The sequence below is a fragment of the Penicillium malachiteum genome (assembly GCF_028827825.1).
Source record: "Penicillium malachiteum strain IBT 17515 chromosome Unknown utg000005l:1.0-9002435.0:326005.0-9005861.0, whole genome shotgun sequence".
NCBI lineage: Eukaryota > Fungi > Ascomycota > Eurotiomycetes > Eurotiales > Aspergillaceae > Penicillium > Penicillium malachiteum.
In genome coordinates, this window is record NW_026643099.1 from 5,736,595 (window position 1) to 5,754,699 (window position 18,105).

At 47.4% G+C, this 18,105-nt stretch overlaps 9 protein-coding genes across 9 annotated transcripts; 3 read left to right on the plus strand and 6 right to left on the minus strand.

Moving 5' to 3' along the window:
• Window positions 1-864: 864 nt before the first annotated feature.
• On the minus strand, window positions 865-3,953 carry N7483_012140 (putative pH signal transduction protein PalA; the record flags this gene model as incomplete). Its single annotated transcript, XM_057095567.1, has 7 exons — window positions 865-1,276; window positions 1,316-1,718; window positions 1,771-1,804; window positions 1,875-2,346; window positions 2,396-3,290; window positions 3,383-3,437; window positions 3,495-3,953. 7 exons carry the CDS (start codon window positions 3,951-3,953, stop codon window positions 865-867), a joined length of 2,730 nt encoding a protein of 909 aa, XP_056941538.1.
• Window positions 3,954-4,261: 308 nt separating this feature from the next.
• Window positions 4,262-5,575, minus strand: N7483_012141 (putative mitochondrial carrier protein; the record flags this gene model as incomplete). Its single annotated transcript, XM_057095568.1, has 6 exons — window positions 4,262-4,465; window positions 4,521-4,858; window positions 4,911-5,144; window positions 5,202-5,275; window positions 5,337-5,371; window positions 5,462-5,575. 6 exons carry the CDS (start codon window positions 5,573-5,575, stop codon window positions 4,262-4,264), a joined length of 999 nt encoding a protein of 332 aa, XP_056941539.1.
• Window positions 5,576-7,807: 2,232 nt separating this feature from the next.
• On the plus strand, window positions 7,808-9,245 carry N7483_012142 (putative sterol carrier protein; the record flags this gene model as incomplete). Its single annotated transcript, XM_057095569.1, has 2 exons — window positions 7,808-8,301; window positions 8,363-9,245. The coding sequence occupies 2 exons, from the start codon at window positions 7,808-7,810 to the stop codon at window positions 9,243-9,245; spliced, it is 1,377 nt and encodes a 458-aa protein (XP_056941540.1).
• Window positions 9,246-9,424: 179 nt separating this feature from the next.
• Window positions 9,425-10,552, minus strand: N7483_012143 (DUF3431 domain-containing protein; the record flags this gene model as incomplete). Its single annotated transcript, XM_057095570.1, has 1 exon — window positions 9,425-10,552. One exon carries the CDS (start codon window positions 10,550-10,552, stop codon window positions 9,425-9,427), a length of 1,128 nt encoding a protein of 375 aa, XP_056941541.1.
• Window positions 10,553-11,665: 1,113 nt separating this feature from the next.
• N7483_012144 (uncharacterized protein) lies at window positions 11,666-12,161 on the plus strand (the record flags this gene model as incomplete). Its single annotated transcript, XM_057095571.1, has 2 exons — window positions 11,666-11,806; window positions 11,856-12,161. The coding sequence occupies 2 exons, from the start codon at window positions 11,666-11,668 to the stop codon at window positions 12,159-12,161; spliced, it is 447 nt and encodes a 148-aa protein (XP_056941542.1).
• Window positions 12,162-12,699: 538 nt separating this feature from the next.
• On the minus strand, window positions 12,700-13,254 carry N7483_012145 (uncharacterized protein; the record flags this gene model as incomplete). The annotated part of the gene is made up of 1 exon (XM_057095572.1): window positions 12,700-13,254. One exon carries the CDS (start codon window positions 13,252-13,254, stop codon window positions 12,700-12,702), a length of 555 nt encoding a protein of 184 aa, XP_056941543.1.
• Window positions 13,255-13,829: 575 nt separating this feature from the next.
• On the minus strand, window positions 13,830-14,511 carry N7483_012146 (uncharacterized protein; the record flags this gene model as incomplete). The annotated part of the gene is made up of 3 exons (XM_057095573.1): window positions 13,830-13,930; window positions 13,988-14,342; window positions 14,413-14,511. The coding sequence occupies 3 exons, from the start codon at window positions 14,509-14,511 to the stop codon at window positions 13,830-13,832; spliced, it is 555 nt and encodes a 184-aa protein (XP_056941544.1).
• A 158-nt stretch (window positions 14,512-14,669) lies between these two features.
• Window positions 14,670-16,139, plus strand: N7483_012147 (Nucleotide-binding alpha-beta plait; the record flags this gene model as incomplete). Its single annotated transcript, XM_057095574.1, has 3 exons — window positions 14,670-14,703; window positions 14,774-15,380; window positions 15,434-16,139. 3 exons carry the CDS (start codon window positions 14,670-14,672, stop codon window positions 16,137-16,139), a joined length of 1,347 nt encoding a protein of 448 aa, XP_056941545.1.
• Window positions 16,140-17,258: 1,119 nt separating this feature from the next.
• Window positions 17,259-18,003, minus strand: N7483_012148 (guided entry of tail-anchored proteins factor 1; the record flags this gene model as incomplete). The annotated part of the gene is made up of 3 exons (XM_057095575.1): window positions 17,259-17,593; window positions 17,648-17,834; window positions 17,917-18,003. The coding sequence occupies 3 exons, from the start codon at window positions 18,001-18,003 to the stop codon at window positions 17,259-17,261; spliced, it is 609 nt and encodes a 202-aa protein (XP_056941546.1).
• Window positions 18,004-18,105: the final 102 nt, after the last annotated feature.

Here is an 18,105-nt window from a genome sequence, read left to right on the forward strand (position 1 = left end):
GAGTGGCACAAATGAGAATCTCAGACCCTGACATCTGGATAAACTCGGCGATACGCCTATGTTTCATTTGAGATCGATTTAATTCTATTTCTGCTACATCATGGATGGAGTACTCTGATACGAGTGTAGATCGTATGAGGGTTAAGTGCGAAGATTTGAAGCGCTGGACCCAGTCGAGTGCGTAATTGCCACGGAAATCCTTGGTCGCGCTGTGGGGCGGATTCTCTGGATCTGATATGGATAAGTGTACGGATACGATTTATTCACAAGTTGAGCTGATTATATGTGCCCAGGCTACTCTGTACATATTAAAGCCTTGATTTTGTCCAAGGTTACTACGTACATACTACTGTAGTATGTTAAAAGTGGTCGCGGTGAGCAATGTGCTGTATTGCATGTGCGGGCTGGGAAATTGCGTATATCCGCGATCAATGCGTCATTGTTGCATGAGGGAACAGGATTTGGGATTAAGATTTACATTTCGAAGGAACAGCCTTGTTGTTAACTCCTCTGTGATCTTGAATTTGGCTTTCACTATTATATACTAACTTGAGTAGGATTTAAAAAAATGAAGAATGTGGGGGGTTAGCCCACATGGAAGCATTCTTGAGACCATGTGGGGAGAAGCACCATACTGGGGCATGAATATGGAGTACAGTAGAATATCGAAGCTTGAATTCAAGTTTACATGCATTGCAATATTTAAATACTTGTCATGAATGAAATACTATTGACAGATCTCATGCAGGCGATTCGCCGCTATTTTCTATATGCATCAAGTATCCATACGCCGTAATCAAAACGTAAACCTCGACAAATATGTCCATGGGCATCTAACATTTGAATTATTCCCGCCAAACGCTTCTAGGAAAATCGCACACCTTGGCTAGGATCCCATGTGCCAGTTTGCCGAACAGCTGACCCAGGTGTCATCCCCGTCCCTGCATTTGGGGTGGTGGCGCCTGGTGGCGCTCCGGCAGAATTGAATCGAATACCCATATCAGGAGACCACATTCCCGGTGTAGGTCCAGGCGGCGGAGGGGGCACCGCGGCACGGACAGGTTGGGGCGCTGTGAGTGGAGCCGCGGTTTCTAAGGGTCGCGGCGCATGGATTGGCGGAGGTGGCTGGGAGGGGGGGCTGGGAAGGTGCTGGTGCGGTGTACGTGGTGGGATGTCCGCGCGTAGGTTGAGGTGCAGGTTGACGTAAATGAGGCTGGGAGATATGTAGAGATGACATAGCGGTGACATTGGAGATATCGCTGCTATCGAGTTAGTACTCCGTATGGTTCGAGAAAAAGAGAGAAACACAACTCACGCTTCCAGTTGGCTAGCCTCCATTCGCCGCTGATGCACATATGCCTTCGCATCATCGCGGAATCGACTAACAATCTTAGCCAAGTCATTATAGAACTTACGGCCCACCTCCAGATTAGAGATGATCTCCTTGTACTTCAGGTATCCATTCTCCAGGTCTTGCAGGGCGGTTTCGCGCTCCTTGGTTGATGTATCTCCTGTGTGCGCCCGAGTAAAAGCCTGGTTAGCTTCGCGCACTTGATCAGCCAGCTGATCCTGCTCCTTTTGTTCTTGAGTAAGCATGTCTCGATCTGAATTATAGTATCGGAGTTGCTCTTCGAACAAATCCTCGAATTGGCTTGCTTGGATGGCCTGCATGGGGAACTCGCGTTCCAGCCGAGCGGTCTCATTGAGAAGAGCTGGGTCTATTGAGGTGTTAGCATAAAGGTAATATGCAACAGGAACTGAGAAACTTACGAATATCATCAGCCCGAGCCTTGTCCTTCAATGCCTGGATTCGTCTTCGTCGGCGATTCTCCATCCGACTAACATCACTCAAACAGCTACGCAGCTTGACAGACTCTCTTTCCAACTCTGGGGGGGATAGTAGCCCTACGGCTGCTGGGAACATAGGACTCAAGGTCTCGGTTCGTTCCAGTGAGAACGAGGAACACAGACTCCGAGTCACGAAGCTTGCGATCGACAAGTTCATCGCTGCTCTGCGCAGATGTGAAGTAGCCATTGATCTCTTTCAAAGTGGTGTAAATCTTAGAATTTGCCTTCTCTGAAAGTTCACGATTCCATCGATCTGTGCCATACTTGCGACATGCTGCATCGTTTTCAGCCTTTTCAGCCGCTAACAACTCCACGCCTTCATTGTAAATGGTACGGTCGTTGGATTTGACTTTAGCTGTGTCCTCGACAGATCGTCGCAGGCGGTTCAGCCCATCCTGCTGACGCATCTCCTCAGCATGGGAGACTAAGGTAGGAGGAAGTCCCAGGGGCTTCTCCAAAGCTTGTAAAGATCCCGGCAAGTTCAACGAGGAAAGTAAACTGGACAACGTTAGTGACAGACTAAAGAATAAGAGTGATCAGATCATACTCCCGAAGCTTGTCAGTCATAGATTCCAACTCTCCAACGAGACTTTCATTGATCAGTCGGTCTCGACGATCGGTGTAAATGCTAGCCGCAATATGCACTGCATAGGGAACCAATTTGGCGAAAAGTGGGAGTCCAAGTGGGCCTTGACTGCCGAGCATTGAAATAGCATCTGTAACCTGCGAAGGTGCCTTGGCAGCAACCATGCTAGCACGATCAATTGATTTCAACTCAGACTTGGGAGGAACGGGACTGAGATAAATCATATCATTGTCCTTTTCTGCGCGCTTTAAATCTTCAGCCACGCGACTCTTCAGCCCATTCAAATCCCCGAGCACCGTGCGGTTAACCCAACGCGACTCCTTGAGACCTTCATTAACACAATTCAAGCTATCCCGTAACCGCGCGACCTCCTCGCCATATTTTCGCTTCTCCAAACAGTCAAGCGACTGTCGGAATTGTGCAGCAGCAGCAAAGTGATGATTTTTGGCAGTCATGTGGTGGATCCAATCCGTGCTAATAGCGTTCGACTTGACAGCCAAATCACCTGCATCGCCATAAAAGTCGGAAACTTTCGCGGCGAGTCTCGCAATAGAGACATCCTTCAGCCCGTCCTTAACAGCTTTCTGCCAGAAACACTCTTGGCCCTGAGCTAGTAGCAGCTGTTCCAAGCTCTGCAGTGTCATTTCGTCCATATCTTCCGGAGGTGAGGCACGTAGGTCAGGAAGAATATCGGTACGGAGGTGGGCCAGGACTCCAGCAGCCTGGCACGAGTAATTGCATGCTTGCTTCAGTCCATCCGCGGTCGTTCGATTCAGCGCATAAGCGAGTTGGGAGTATAGAGCAGCTAAATTGAAAAGGATATTCGCGAGTTCGAAGCGGATATTATTCTGGGATACTATCGAGTAAATTCCATTAGTAAATCATTTGCATAACAAAGAACACCAATTTCATCTGGCGCTTCAGCTTCGCATAGCTCTGACTACTCACCAGGCCTTGATGCATTGAACCCAAATGCAGGGTACCAAGCAAAATCAACGCCAACCTGTCAAGTATCTCGTCAACCCTAATCCTCAAAATATCATAACCAGTAGGATCATACATCAACTGGAAACTTTCCACCAAGCCACTTCAACTGCGCCGCATATGTTACCAATCGGCTGATACCGCTAACATGCGGTTCCTGTACATTAATAGCCTCGGTTCGCAAACGATCAATAATCATCAGATCATCCGCGAACATATCCGGGCGTTGATCATATTTGGAGGAAATGTACTGCGTGATCGCATCCGACAACGAGACTGCGTGAGAGCGGCGAAACGGGATCTGTAAGATATTGCTAAAGAAAAAAAGAAAAATGTAAGAAGTAGTTCGACTGTATGCGACAGAAGTACTTACGATGTCATTGTCACCGAGTATTTGACACTTTGACAGCGTGGGGCAGGGAAGAACGTTTGTTGACGAGGTTGCTCTGACGCCGAAAACCCCACTGGGCAACGAATGACGTGTCTCTGCCTGAGGCACCAACTCCGCAGAAGTATCAACCTTGGAAGTGATCATCCATGGATCGTGCTTACTCTTCCAGCATTGAATCGATAACCTTAATAGTTATGCTCCCTTCCCCATTTGGAGTTTCCTGGAAGCTTCACTTTACTCGAAACTACGAAATGCTAAGTGATGGAATTTCGAGATTACTTCTCTCATTTGCGAATCATGAGCATCTAGCTCGTCCATGTTGTCATGTACCATATATGTACGTGAGCTCCTTCGAGCGCGCAAATGCAGAACTGCAGAATTGAACAGGGAAAGAATGGGGAAATATGGGAGGAAATAAATGCCACTCGGGACATGGAAAGCACGGCTGCGACTTAAGGAAGATTCTCAATCTTCCCCTTGAGGTACTCCATGATGCACATGAGGATCATGTTGTTGATTCCCGTGCGCAACAATATAATTGAGAGGCCCTTGTACATGCTAGACTTGGCCACTGCAACAGACGCCTCTCCAACCTCCTTGGACTTGCCTAGTAAGACGCTCTGTGCGCGTGTCTTACGGGTGTCGAGGGGATATGTCTGTGATATCGGTTAGTTTCAAATCCAAGAAACTGATACAAGGGTCTTGACATACGCAGAACCAGGGCAAGGTGCTGCACACAGCGCCGGCAATCGCAGGGGCCCCAACAGGCGATGTTTTCTCTCCCAGTTCCTTCGACGCCATCTCCTTGACGGATTCATAGATGCTGAAGTAAAGGCCAGTTCCCACAGCGTCACGCATGACATGAAGGTGGAAGCCGGTGTACAGGCCACGAACACCATGAATTTTGATGATCTTCCGGATGGCTTCGATGGTGCCGACACGAGGCTTGCGGCGCAATGAGGCGTCTTGAGCAGCTCCGGGGGCCGCCTGAGCACGGTTGGCTACCAACACCGAGGTCTGGACGACATTCTTGGCCAACTCGAAGGGACCTTTCGAGGGTTAGTCAATGGATTCAATCGTGCAAAACATATGGGAGCATACAGGCAAGTGGTGCGGTAACTATTCCAGCGAAGGCTCCTGCTGCAGTGTATGTGCAAAGCTGGGAGATACTCGGAAAAAGCTTTCGGGCTTCTTGAGCGTCCTGAGCATGAGCATGCAAGGTTCCTGTGCCATTAATCATTGCAGTTCCGTTAGAGATCTTCTCCTTGGCCCAGCTGTAAGCGGTAAAGCTGAGGACTCGAACTACAGTGACACTAGCCAAAGGTGGAAGAGCACCTGGACCAAATTCGTGTTAATGTTTATTCCCCGAGAAGATCAGACGTGAAGAATTACCTGCAACATAGCCACGGGGCCCCTCAGTTCGCCAGATATAGCGCATGCATTCGCCAACGCTTTGGAAATTGTGTCTAGGAAATTCACACCATCAGCCCATTCTGCCTCGATATGGATTGGAAAACAAAAACTCACGTTTGCATACGTGTTTTCACATTATCTAGCGGGGTCTGTCACGTAAATTGACCTTGAGTCAGTACGATTTCGCAGGTTTGTCGTTGCCAATGCGGTACGACTGATACGAATCAAAACAGACATACCAATGCCAGAGTCGCGCAGACAGTCGACGCGCCAGAAGAAACTTGGACGCTGTACTTCTTCAAACGGCTATTACGAGTCTTTGTGTCCATAATCCAGGAAAAGGGAGTCGACATGATGGCAGTTGGTGCGGTGGAAGAGAAGGGTGGTGGTGGTGGTGCATGTTCAGATTGGTTGTTAATCCGCATGCCTAATGAGTTTCCATTGAGACAATCGCACTTTTTTGGGCCGTCAAACAATAAGGTGGGATGAAATCATGAAGTGAGCTCTCTGAGCCCCAAAATCGATTACCGGCGAATTCGCAAAGTCAGGCTGGGGAACCCTATGGAACGCAAAGCGGCCTCTCAACACTCGAGAAGGCCGTTTGGCGTCCCACAACTATCCATGCGCGAAAACCTCTGCAACCCCAATATCCTCGATTATAACAATCGGGGGTGACCCAATAAGGATCTGTTGTGCAGAGCAAAAACGGAGTTCTGGTCGTGGAGGAACAGTGGCGGTTCGAGATTGAGGATAAGGTCGAATGGAAGGAATTTCGAGTCCCCGCGCGGGACTGACGTATGGATATGGACAGCGAAGGGTTGTAGATAGAGGAATTGAAGCGATTCCTCAAGGATAATCTATCAACTGTACTTTGCGATAGGCACTATGGGACAGATTGTACGGGAATTCGTCAACCGAGGCCTTCACAGACGAGAAAGGTCGGGAGCTGAAGGCGGGCGGGATTAGTGTTGATCCTTGGGTTTGACCCACTTTACTGCAGACGAAGATACAGAACGGAGTTGTAGAACAGTAAATCAAGAAATTCTCACTAGATATATGAAGCAAAATCGAGATCTTTATCAAGAGAATAGAGGGTGAAGGTCAAAATGGCAAATAGAGGTGGACCGAGCTTTACATTCCCCCTCGATGTGGTTTAGGACGAGACTGAGTGACGTCGTCGGGATTATTGGGCCTTATATAGAACCCGCATTGAGCAGGAAGTCACGGTACTATCTTAGAGGGAAGATGGAGCTATTCTATTTGTTTAAGAAGGTATATTTACTTAAAATCGAGTTGGGCTTCAATTTCTATGAGTTATAACTGATTTCCTTTATAGGGCTTTGTTAATATGGTCTAATAATTGATCATGGAGTGTATCTCCATCATATGATACCAAGACTTCCCCTCGGTCGCATTCACTCCAAGATGCATATATGCTACTTCTATATGATGCAGACTACTTACAGTGGTATGAGATTCTGAGTCCAGGGACTTAATCACTATACTGAACATTTCGAATACCTAGATATGATGGGACTTAGTACGGACAAAAGGAAACCTCCATCATTATGATGGATATCTGAACCACTATATTGGACCTTACACATATGATCTTCAGTCCAAATTAGGGTCATTCAAGACAACCTTGGGAGATTGATTAAGTCTATTTCCATGGTTCGGGATCTTCGTGGGTCGTACATGACCTTCTTCCTCTAACAAAGGAGGACAGTCCTCCGTGCATATGCGAGGATCCAATCAGAAGAATAAAGCTACAGATATCATGAATAATCTTGACTTCAATAGGCTCATCCAAACCTTGGGACGCCTGGAATAGCTCATACTTTGTTACGAATAGCACCAGACTCGGTTCGACAAACACGGGGAACCGCTGATTGGGGCGGGGCTGAATCGCTGATCATCAGTCCAAGTGACCAAGTTTTGGTCCAGATTTCCCCAGAATTTGGATCAAGTTATGAGAATGATTAAGACAGACAAACGGCCCCGGGGAGAAGAGAATAGCTTTGGTACTACTTGTAACTTGTGTCTAGCCGGAATCATGAAGTGGGGAAGGAAGACTTATAGTATTGCCATCATGATGTTATAATTGTAACAAGGATTTGGACCGCTTGAGGAGGAATCTCGCACTTACTAAGATTTACTGCGAAAATACCCATTCGAGATATTGCTTTGATTGATTGATTCTCCTAGAATAATAGGAAATTCACGTGAGAACCAACTCGGCATATGTAGTCCAAGTATGTAGGCTATAAGCGGAGAGAATAAAGAGGGAGCATGTGCAATATCCACGGTCCATTCGGAGTTTTTATGCACACATGTGTATAATCAAGATTTGTATCACATTGCGGGCATCACAATTATTGAGATCATTTATGCTTAGGTGTAGTCCATACTGCTCCATATTCGGGACCTCGGGACCTCGGTCTCCAACCCCCGCAAAATAGTAGCTCCTGTCCCCACATCCCCTTAGAACTTATTTACATGGAGCCCTGGAGATTCTCAACTTAAAACGTTCGACTGTCCAAATTTGAACATCTCAATTCAATTCTACACATCTCATCTACATCATGGGTAAAAAGCAACCAGGACCCGCCTATATCCTAGGTGTGGGAATGACCAAGTTCATTAAGCCACGCGGCAAGGTCGACTACAATGAACTCGGTTACGAAGCTGGTATCAAGGCTATGCTTGACGCCCATATCACATATGACAACGTCGACCAAGGTGTGGCTTGCTATGTATACGGAGACAGCACTTGCGGTCAACGCGTCTTCTATCAGTTTGGCCTGACTCAAATCCCAATCTACAATGTTAACAATAACTGCTCCACTGGATCCACTGGTCTAGCTATGGGCCGTACGATGGTCTCTCACGGCGCCGCTGACTGTGTTCTGGTTGTTGGTTTTGAGAAGATGAACCCGGGTAGTTTGCAGTCAGTGTATAACGACCGCACTGGCCCAACTACCCTATTCGGAACTATGATGGCGGAGACACGCGGTGTCACCAATGCACCGGGCGCAGCGCAGATGTTTGGAAATGCGGGTCGAGAATACATGGAGAAGTATGTAACTTCTACCTTAAACTACTACAATGATATAAGTCACTAACCTGTTGATCTCTAGGTATGGTGCAAAGAACGAGGACTTTGCCGAAATCGCCCGTATCAACCACGAACACTCAAAGCGAAACCCGTACTCCCAGTTCCAAGACGAATACTCCCTTGAGCAAATCATGAAAGCGCCCATGATCTTTGAACCGCTCACTAAGCTCCAATGCTGCCCGACTTCAGATGGTGGCGCCGCTGCTGTCATCGTCTCCCAAGAATTCCTCGATGCCCGCCCCCACTTGAAGGACCAGGCTGTCCTAATTGCCGGCCAGACTATTGCGACCGATACCGATCAGCTTTTCAACCAGAGCTCCATTGATCTGATGGGCTTTGGCATGTCCCGACACGCAGCTCGCACCGCTATCGCTGAGGCTGGTGTTAATGTTAAGGATATCAAGGTTTGCGAATTGCACGATTGCTTCTCTGCGAACGAGATGATTACTATCGATGCACTTGAGCTTTCTGAGCCTGGTCAGGCCCATGAGATGGTCCGTCGTGGTGATATCACCTATGGCGGTAAGATGGTTGTCAATCCTTCCGGTGGTCTTATCTCGAAGGGACATCCGCTCGGCGCTACAGGTATTGCGCAGTGTGCTGAGCTGGTCTGGCACTTGCGTGGTTGGGCTAATAACCGTCTCGTTGATGGCACAAATGCAGCCTTGCAACATAACCTTGGCCTTGGTGGTGCTGTCGTTGTGACTGTATACAAGCGTGCTGATGGCAAGGTTGCTGCTGCTGTGCCCTCAGACGCTGTGGGCAAAATCAATGGTCTTGGATATAACCCCGCTGTTGAGGCCCGTGGGTTCACTGCTGAGCAAGCCAAGTCGGTACGTAGCAAGAAGCACAGTAGCGAGTATGCCGTTGCGGACACCCAGGACCGTGTTCTTGCCCGGTTTTAGAGTTGGTATGCTCTGATTGGTATATACCTGTTTAGTATGATAACGATCCAGATTTTAAATTACATTGACTCTTCAAATGTTTGACCTATATACATGTAGTATGCTTCATTCCAATCTACTAGTTAATAATGACATGCCTTCATATATACCTTCCCAACCAAGGTACAGTCCAATGCAAACTATGAATGGGTATCTGCCCAATCTTCAGGAAGTCTGTAATTCGGCGGGATCCGATATTGATCTCGACAAGTCCCAGGATTAGGACATTGAAGATCGCACCGACCATACAATCGACAATAACACTCGGCCGCACTAGGACAAGCGTCCTTATTGAGCTGACTCAAAATCAGCTGCCCATCAGAATTAGGCTTCGCAAATAAGATATGCCACATATATGATAACACGCGTCCAGCAACCCGGTCATCAGCAGGCGCCGCCTTACCGTCCCGCGTGCGAGAATCACCTTGATTCCCAGTACCATCAAGCAACCACTGCCTCAACGCAACATACTCCGCTCGCGAATGTTGCCAAACGCGTTCCCGCGAGACAACAAACTGCGCACAGCACTGCGACCGCACGATATCCGTTCTTCTGAGCTCCAAATCCGCCTTTTCCTTCTTAGACATGAACTCTTCTCCACCAAAGATCGACGCCAAGGCGCGCGGCAACGCGATATCCGACGCCGCACGTGCACTCCACGGTTCAACAGCAGACTGTAATCTCATCTCCAGCGATCCCTGCGCAGCTACAGACGGTAAACAGGTACTGGTACTCCAGTCACAGCGCAGATTATAGTAACCAGATGGTTCTAGAGCGCGCGGAACATCCAGAATAGAAAGTAATGCGAGGTTATCATAATCGGGTGAATCGTTATGCCAAGCCCAGCGGGAACCATGAACGAAAACAGCGCCGGATGCGGGTATCTCCGCATAATTGTCGATGATAAAAGTCAAATAGGCCATGGCTTCATGGCCACGGTTCGCAGGGACTTGAAGATACATTGAACTTTCATCTACCGCGTCGACTTCATATACGCATAAATGGTAGTGCTTTGCTAAGGCATTTAGCCAGCTTGGATCCCCATCTGCTGATACTCGTGACACTACCAGAGCGGGCTTGCTTGATGATGAGAGTTTGGGACATATTCCCTGAGTTGCTGGGAGTGTGCGTGCTGTTGTCTGGTACCGGACTTTGGTCCAGGAGAATGCTTTCTCTTGTGATTGTGGTCGATTCAGATAAATAATGACGAGAAAAGCAATGCAGAAGAGCAGCAATTGGTTTGTTGATCTTTGTGCCTGACGACTCATCTTGCTTCAGATTCAGAGTCTCCTCCAGGACTTGTAGATATGGCAGAGACAGCCATGACTGCAGCCCTGGCCCCTGCTTCAGTTTATCTCAATTTATCGGCTATATCGGCTCAGGATTTTCGCGGCCTTTGGTGCCTGAGGCTGAAATTCAAATAGTGGCAAAGCACAGATAATAACGTGCAAGGTTTATTTTGCCTTCCAGATGAATGCCCTGGTAAAGCAAGTTGATATTCTTAAGTATACTTTAAAATTGTCCGATGTTCGAGTTTTCTAGAAGGTGACTTGGAAGCAATCATTGTTATGTGAGATTCGGATGAAATTGCCACAATAGGAAGTATTGAGATACTGCCACAGCAGTGAGATCAAACAACCAGGAACTTGAAACAATAGAAGTGCGATAACAGCATCTAGTCAGTACAGATGGGCGTGTTTGAATTGAGAAACTACTCTGAGCTCAGATTGTGGAAAGTCGACACTCTAAGTTCCAGGTCAAGGGACAAGTGACAAGGGACAAGGGACCAGATGGAACTTGAACTGTAAACGCGCGACGCCATGGAGAGGAATGTGCCGTGTTTACGACAAATTCCAGCAAAATCACTGCTGACCTTCTGTGCTTTCTTCTGAGACCTGACTGGACCATCTTTTTCCCTTGCAGATTTGAATTGTCGATCACATTACTGTCTAGGGATGAACACGACGCAATAGCCTGTTTCGTGACATTGCGTGGTCAACAACACCTCAAGACCTCACATCAGAATTCTTTACTCAGTTGAAACTGCCCTGTGAGCTGGAAGACAACCTTTTATAGTAATAAGCTGACGCTGTCTCTAAAATGCCTCAGGGGCGAACCATGCAGGAAGTATTCTAACTTTCCAAGGTTCTCTTCCCCTGCCCCTTTGGGCCCCATTCTTGCCCTATCCATCGGAAGTCTCTCAAAGGGATGCGTCATAACAAATATAAATCAAGTGTAATTTCCCACCTGGAATCTCTGTTCGTCTCGCTCATACCACTTGGCTGTAGAATCTGTTCTGAAAGCTATACGCCTTCCACTCGTTATCTTCAATATTATTCAAGTCTTTCTTTAACTACCTACTTCTTTTTTAAACATACAAAATGGCTCGGTCCAATCTCTTCTTCCTTGCCATCTTCGTGATCTTCGCAGCTATCGCCTTGTCGCTGCCCACCAACTTGAAGCGTGATGATCTAACTCCCGGTGAAAAACTGAGCCTTGAGGGTGCTGTGGATGATCTCAAGGTAGGGATTTAATACCATACGTTGCAAATCTTATATTAATGATTCCTAGTCCGCTACAAAGATGATGAACGGTTTCGATAACCAAGATTCCAACAACCAGAAGAATGAGGTCGAGCATGCTCCCTCTTCTACCTGGGATTCCAACCAGGATGGTGGTGCCACCGGTAACGTGGACGGTGAGGAGGATAAGAAGGTTCAGGATAACCAGCCTACCAGGACTCAGAAGAAGCCTACATCTGGTAACTTTGTTACTCCTACCGCTACCCACACTCACAAGCCTACTTCTGAGCCTAATGCTTTGGGCAAGCTTCCTATTGTGGGTGGTCTTCTGGGTGGTACTGGAAGTGGACTGTAGAGACTTTTGGTCTAATGATTTAGGTATGAAAATCGTGGCCGTCGATCTCAAGGTTCAGTATAGGTTTCTTCGAAGTTGTCTTTCTTTTCTTATGCCAGTGTCTGGTTGTGTGAGCAACAAGGTGAATGGTGAAACTGAATTTGCTTCAATTTATCATGATTATCAATTATGAAATTCTTATCAAAGATTCCTGGGTATGAGTTCAGTATACCTATGTTGACTTAATGGTCTTGTAGTATAGGATGAATTTCGGGTTATCCGACGTCATTCTACATAGTAGCACTGGCAGTACACTGTGACATGTGCACTGTTTCCCGTGCATACAAGGTCGAGGGAATATAAAGGCACTAACTCCGAGTCCCTGATTAACTCTGAGTTTTTCAATGTCGAATGTTATAAAGAACGTAAAGATTGACTTTCAGTAAGGTGCAATAAAAGCTAGCATTTGAATATGGGATCTAAGCCCCATAGCCATGAACCACTTGAGCTAGCTAATACATCGACCATTCTGGTCTATGACAAGTCCCATGAGAATGATTTAAGCCAAGAACCCGCACATAGCAACGACAGCCACCTGGGTTGCATCTTCACCATTGACATCTCCCACATAACCAAGTCTTCCCTCTCCAACACGGCCCAGTACAATCGGCGATTCACCCGGGGTATACGCACTCTGCGGAGCGAAAACGTGTGATTCAAGGACCGAGTCGGCATTCGTCAAGTACCAGGACTCCGATGGAGCGACATTCTTCAGGAACAAAGCCTTCTGGCTGTACTTCTTCGGCAGGTGTTTCGCTAGATCTGTACCAGTTGCCTCAGAATTCAACACCACAGTCGTGCGCTGATAAGTACCAGATTCCCATGGTAATCCCGCCTTGGAAAAGAAAGACTTGAGATCGTTTGGTCGTGCGAAAGAGGAGAACGACCCCGTGATAACGGCTGTGCTGCCTTGGCGGACGGAAGTGAGGATGGAGTTCCAGACGTGAGCGTGTTCTTTCAAAGTCAACGCTTGGTCTGTTATGATGATGATTACTGGCGCTGGGTTGGTTCTAAGCGCATGAATCACTGCCTCCGGAGTTTTGGCTTCTTGCATGGTGGCCTTTGATCTTCTGATACAGTTCAATAATTCGCCGTACAAGTCACCGAAAAAGGATGATTCGCGGGAAAGCGATATGAGAAGGACTCGTGGTGATGGTTTCGAACTGTCGATGGGCATTTTTGATTTCATCATTGTAGCAGATCTGAAGAAAAGGGTATTTTCGTTGAACAAGGGTAAGTTGACTCAAGTGATGAAGTTGATGAGAATGGAGAGTTCTCAGGTGGATAGTGAAATGCGACAGGTCACAGAGCTGAGTTCTTGTTGCGGCAGGAGTGGATAATTGAGACCCAAGCAGGAGCGGCCACCTGTACTGCTGCACATATACAGTTGACCTATTGATATGAACCTCTAGCTCCAGGCAAAAGTAATAAGGAGCTTAAAAATTAACCGTATGATTAATTCTCGTAGAACAAGGATCTTCCTGGGCGTAGTCTTATGGCAACATAGTCTTATATACTACCGATACTACCTTAATTGATTGCGCAATCCGCAGTGCTAGACAGCTTCTAGATCACTTCAGACACTTTGTATGACATTATTTGATATTAGTTATGGAGACCACTGTTATTTTACTTCTTTTGGTTGGCGTGTTGTTGTCCTTCGTAGAGGCCGGTATAGTATCCTGCATAGTACCAAGCCATCATGAGACTCTTCAGTTTTTCATCTTGCACTATGTCATTGTCAATAAACCATTACATTGCATTGCAAAATAAGAAAAAAAAATTACCTTGAGCTAGAATAGGTTCTGGCATTGGCATAGCATTCGGGGGGATCTTTGAGCCTTGGGTGGTAGCCGGTGTTGGTTCCTCCTCAGTTGGCTGTTGATGTTCCTCAGTTGCATGATGAGAAGCCTGTATCTCGTTAATATGGCCCAGAAAAACAACATCATATTGGTCAAGACATACCGTATTGGCATTTGCTTGTAAAATAGAGGCCTCAGGTTCGCCTTCCATGGCTATGTCTTCGGTATCCATTTCTTCATCATCACCCACAGCATTGACATCCTCCGTGATGCCTGACGCCTCTGCTTCTCTCAAGACATCCTCCACATTTTCTCCCTTGGCATGGATGCTGTGATAGAGCTGCCATCAACAAGTTAGATAAAGATCACGTGAACGTATACAAGCAAAATCACAGTTGTATCGGACATACTTGATATTCTTCCACAGCATCCTCCCAAGATCGTACTAGCGCAGAATCATCCCATATTTCCTCATGGGTCAAAGGCTTCTCGTGTTTAGGCTTCGTCATGGCCGCCCATTCCTCAGAAGGTTGTGATGTGATAAGGCGGATGATAGGCGTAGGGGTGGAGACTCACCGCCTTCCACAGCAAATCAGTGAAAAAAAAAGTTTCGGCGCAAAAGAGTCAGGCTGTCTCAAATCTTTCAATTCCCCAGAACAAAACCAAAATGGCTCCTGGAAAGACAGAGAAGAAGCGCAAGGGTATGTCCAATCGTCATGATAATTTTGTCATGTTTTTATTGTTTGAGTGTCATTAACTGAAGAAAAACAGCGCCCGCCGTCAGCGACCCGCCCGCGAAAAAAACCAAGAAGGTCGAAGCCAAGCCTGCTGAAGCCCCCAAGGAGTCTGCTCCTAAGTCAATCCTGAAGAAGAAGGAAACTGCTACCAAGAAGGCCAAGGAGACCAAGAGCGATGCCCCCGCAAAGGTCAATGGCCAAACCAAGCCTCGCAAGCGTGCTGCCGACTTCCTGAGCGATGCCGAAGATAAGGAGACCGCCGCTCCTGCTAGTGCTGTGCAGAAGAAAAGTGTCAACAAGAAGGCCAAGAAGGAGGAGAAGCCCGCAGTCCCCGAGAAGAAGACCAAGGCTTCACCAAAGGCTAAGAAGGTAGAGGAAGTTGCGATTGAGTCTGAGGACGACGAGGCCGAGGACATCTCCGCCGAGTCCGATGAGAGTGAGGGAGAGGATATTCTGGATGACCAGACTGCTGCGCTCATCAAGGGCTTCGAGAGCAGTGGTGATGAGGATGACTCTGAGGATGAGGGCTTCGACTCCAATAAGCCTGTCCCCAAGATCCCAGACACAAAGAAGGCCGCCAAGAAGATCAAGAGCCTGACAAAAAACGAGGTTCCGGAGACACCTGGAGCTGTTTACGTTGGGTGAGTTCTCAATTCAGTGACATTTTTGATATCTATTTGCTAATATTTTACAGACGTATTCCCCACGGTTTCTACGAGCACCAGATGCGCGCTTACTTCTCCCAGTTCGGCGAGATCACTCGTCTGCGTCTTTCCCGCAACCGTATTACCGGCCGCTCCAAGCACTACGCCTTTGTGGAGTTCTCCTCTGTTACTGTTGCTAAGATTGTTGCCGAGACCATGGATAACTACCTTATGTACGGCCATATCCTGAAGTGCAAGTACGTTCCTCAGGAATCGCTCCACCCCGAGGTCTGGAAGGGTGCCAACCGTCGCTTCAAGCGCACTCCCTGGAACCGCATTGAGAAGAAGCGTCTGGAGAAGGGCAAGACCCGTGAGCAGTGGACCAAGCGTATTGAGCAGGAGCAGAAGAGGAGACAGGCCAAGATTGATAAGCTCAAGGCTCTGGGATACTCAATTGATCTTCCCGAGTTGAAGAGTGTTGATGATGTGCCTATCCAGGAGCCCAAGGAGATCGAGGCCGCGGCTGAGACCACAGAGGCTCCTAAGGAGGAGGCTGTGAAGGCTATCGAGGCTGTTGAGGCTGCCCCTGCTCCTGCTGCTGTCAGCGAGGATACCCCCAAGAAGGCTAAGAAGGGAAAGAAGGCTGCTGAGAAGGTCGAGAATGTCGAGAAGACTGAGGCTCCCAAGGAGAAGGCCACTACCACAGCTTCACCTGCTCCCAAAAAGAAGGCGAAGAAGACCAAGAGCAAGGCATAATGGTGTACAAAATTGATGTGATTATCTTTTCTTATTATTACATAGCATGTTCAGTTTGTCAAATGAATTACAAAATATGATTTCTATACTTTACATACTACTATTTCTCCAGGGCTGACAGTAATCAAGCTAGCATATTCCAAAATCATAATTTCGATATCAACTTCCAAGCTTGCTATTCCGCAGTGCTGTCTATCGTTGACTATATGTTCCAAGGTTTATTCAGACTAACTCAATTAGGTAAGACCAGAGCTCGGCTGCCTTACACACTAAACCCAATTAAACCTAGCCAGATCACATGACCATCGATAAAGAGAAAACCGCCGCAAATTTTCTTCCACACTCTTCCTTTCCAACTCCTCGTTCAAAGAATCGCATTCAAAGCTTACACACAAGAAAGTCTCACTTTCTTTCTCATCGCTTTGGGAGAAAGTCCCCGGACACCCTGCGCCTTGGATTTATTCCAAGGTTTATGTCAGGTATTGCGGAAACGCGCCGCCATAGAAGCAATTCGATAGCGGCTTACTGCCCTGTTCCTTCCCATCTGAGTTCGCCATCCAACGGTCTCACTATGTGTTACTGGTCATAATGGGATGTGTGGCTTAGGTGGAGAGGGGAAGGGGGACTTCGGTCTTCCCTTGTATTGGGTTGCTTTTCGTCGTGTTTGGATAGTCATGCGATTGTCCTGTCTTAGGATGGGATAACTCAATGGGGCTCATTCTTGAGGCGAGGAGTTCGCGTCTTTTCGAGTCTGTAGCTTATGGCAAAGCGGTGACTTGGTTTAGATACCATCACAGAAACCCTGTCGAAGGGGTCAGACTCTTATTCATTTTTTCTTTCCTATGAGCTTTGTTCGCGTGATGATATACAATCATAGAGTCAAGCACAGAGATTCCCAAAGGGGATCGTTGACGATTAACGATTATTTTCTATCTGATGAACATTATTTACTCAGAACTTTGATACCCTTGATACATTTGAATATAAAATTTTGTATTATTTCATGAATGCAATATTGTAGTATGCTATGATCATTACACGTAGTCGAATATCATCCTGGATAGAATGAGAACCTTGTATAAATACACTGACGCCCGTAACACTCATGACTTTCCTCCCTTATTGTGCTTTCTTAGCCTCGGTCTCCTCAGCCGGTACGGCTTGTGGCTTTTGTCCAATAGCCTGCACCAATACTGTACCCAAGATCTCAGCAATCACCGCAATAGCAGTCGCACACACATTATTCCAAACGTGGATGCTGACGGAGCCCAGCGGCGCACGAGGGAAGGAAAGAATCCATTGGACGTAGTACGGAAGCCAGCCATCCGGGAGAGCAAAGACAGGTGTTTTGGAGTACCAAAATTGGAGGAACATTTTCAGTCCGTTGGTGCTGAGCCAGCGTGCGGTCTTGACGGCCCAGTCGAAAGAGGTTTTCTGGGATGAGACGGTCTTGTCTGTGGAATACATTAGTTGATGATCTTGTATATTGTAAAGGCGTAGATACGCACTCATCGCTTCGTATTCCTCCATAGCCTTGTCATGTCGTCGACGGAGCTTTGCCCATTTCGCAAACTCATCTTGCGAGCTGGTGTTGTTCATCTCGCGCTTCAGCTTCATCGCTTCGCCCTTAAGGCGCTGTGACTCTCGTGCATTTCTTGATGTCGAGGTGGGGAGCTTCAGGTACAGTTGCCATACCTGGAACGAGTGCTGGTTAGCGAATGGAATGCCATAGTGGAGAAGAAGATCCTCTCATGGATTGAGGTAGTTAAAGACATACCAGAAGGTCGATTGTAGATGCGCCGACTGTATTGACCACGTAGATGGCAATGTGCACGAAGAGAATCATCAACACGAGTGACAGCATGATGGCGGGGTCGGGCCAGGGGCCGGGCGTTTGAGGGAGAGAGGTTGGCTGGAGAGGCCCAGGAAGGGAAAGGGGTTAGGATCACTTGATTCGGCTGATGCG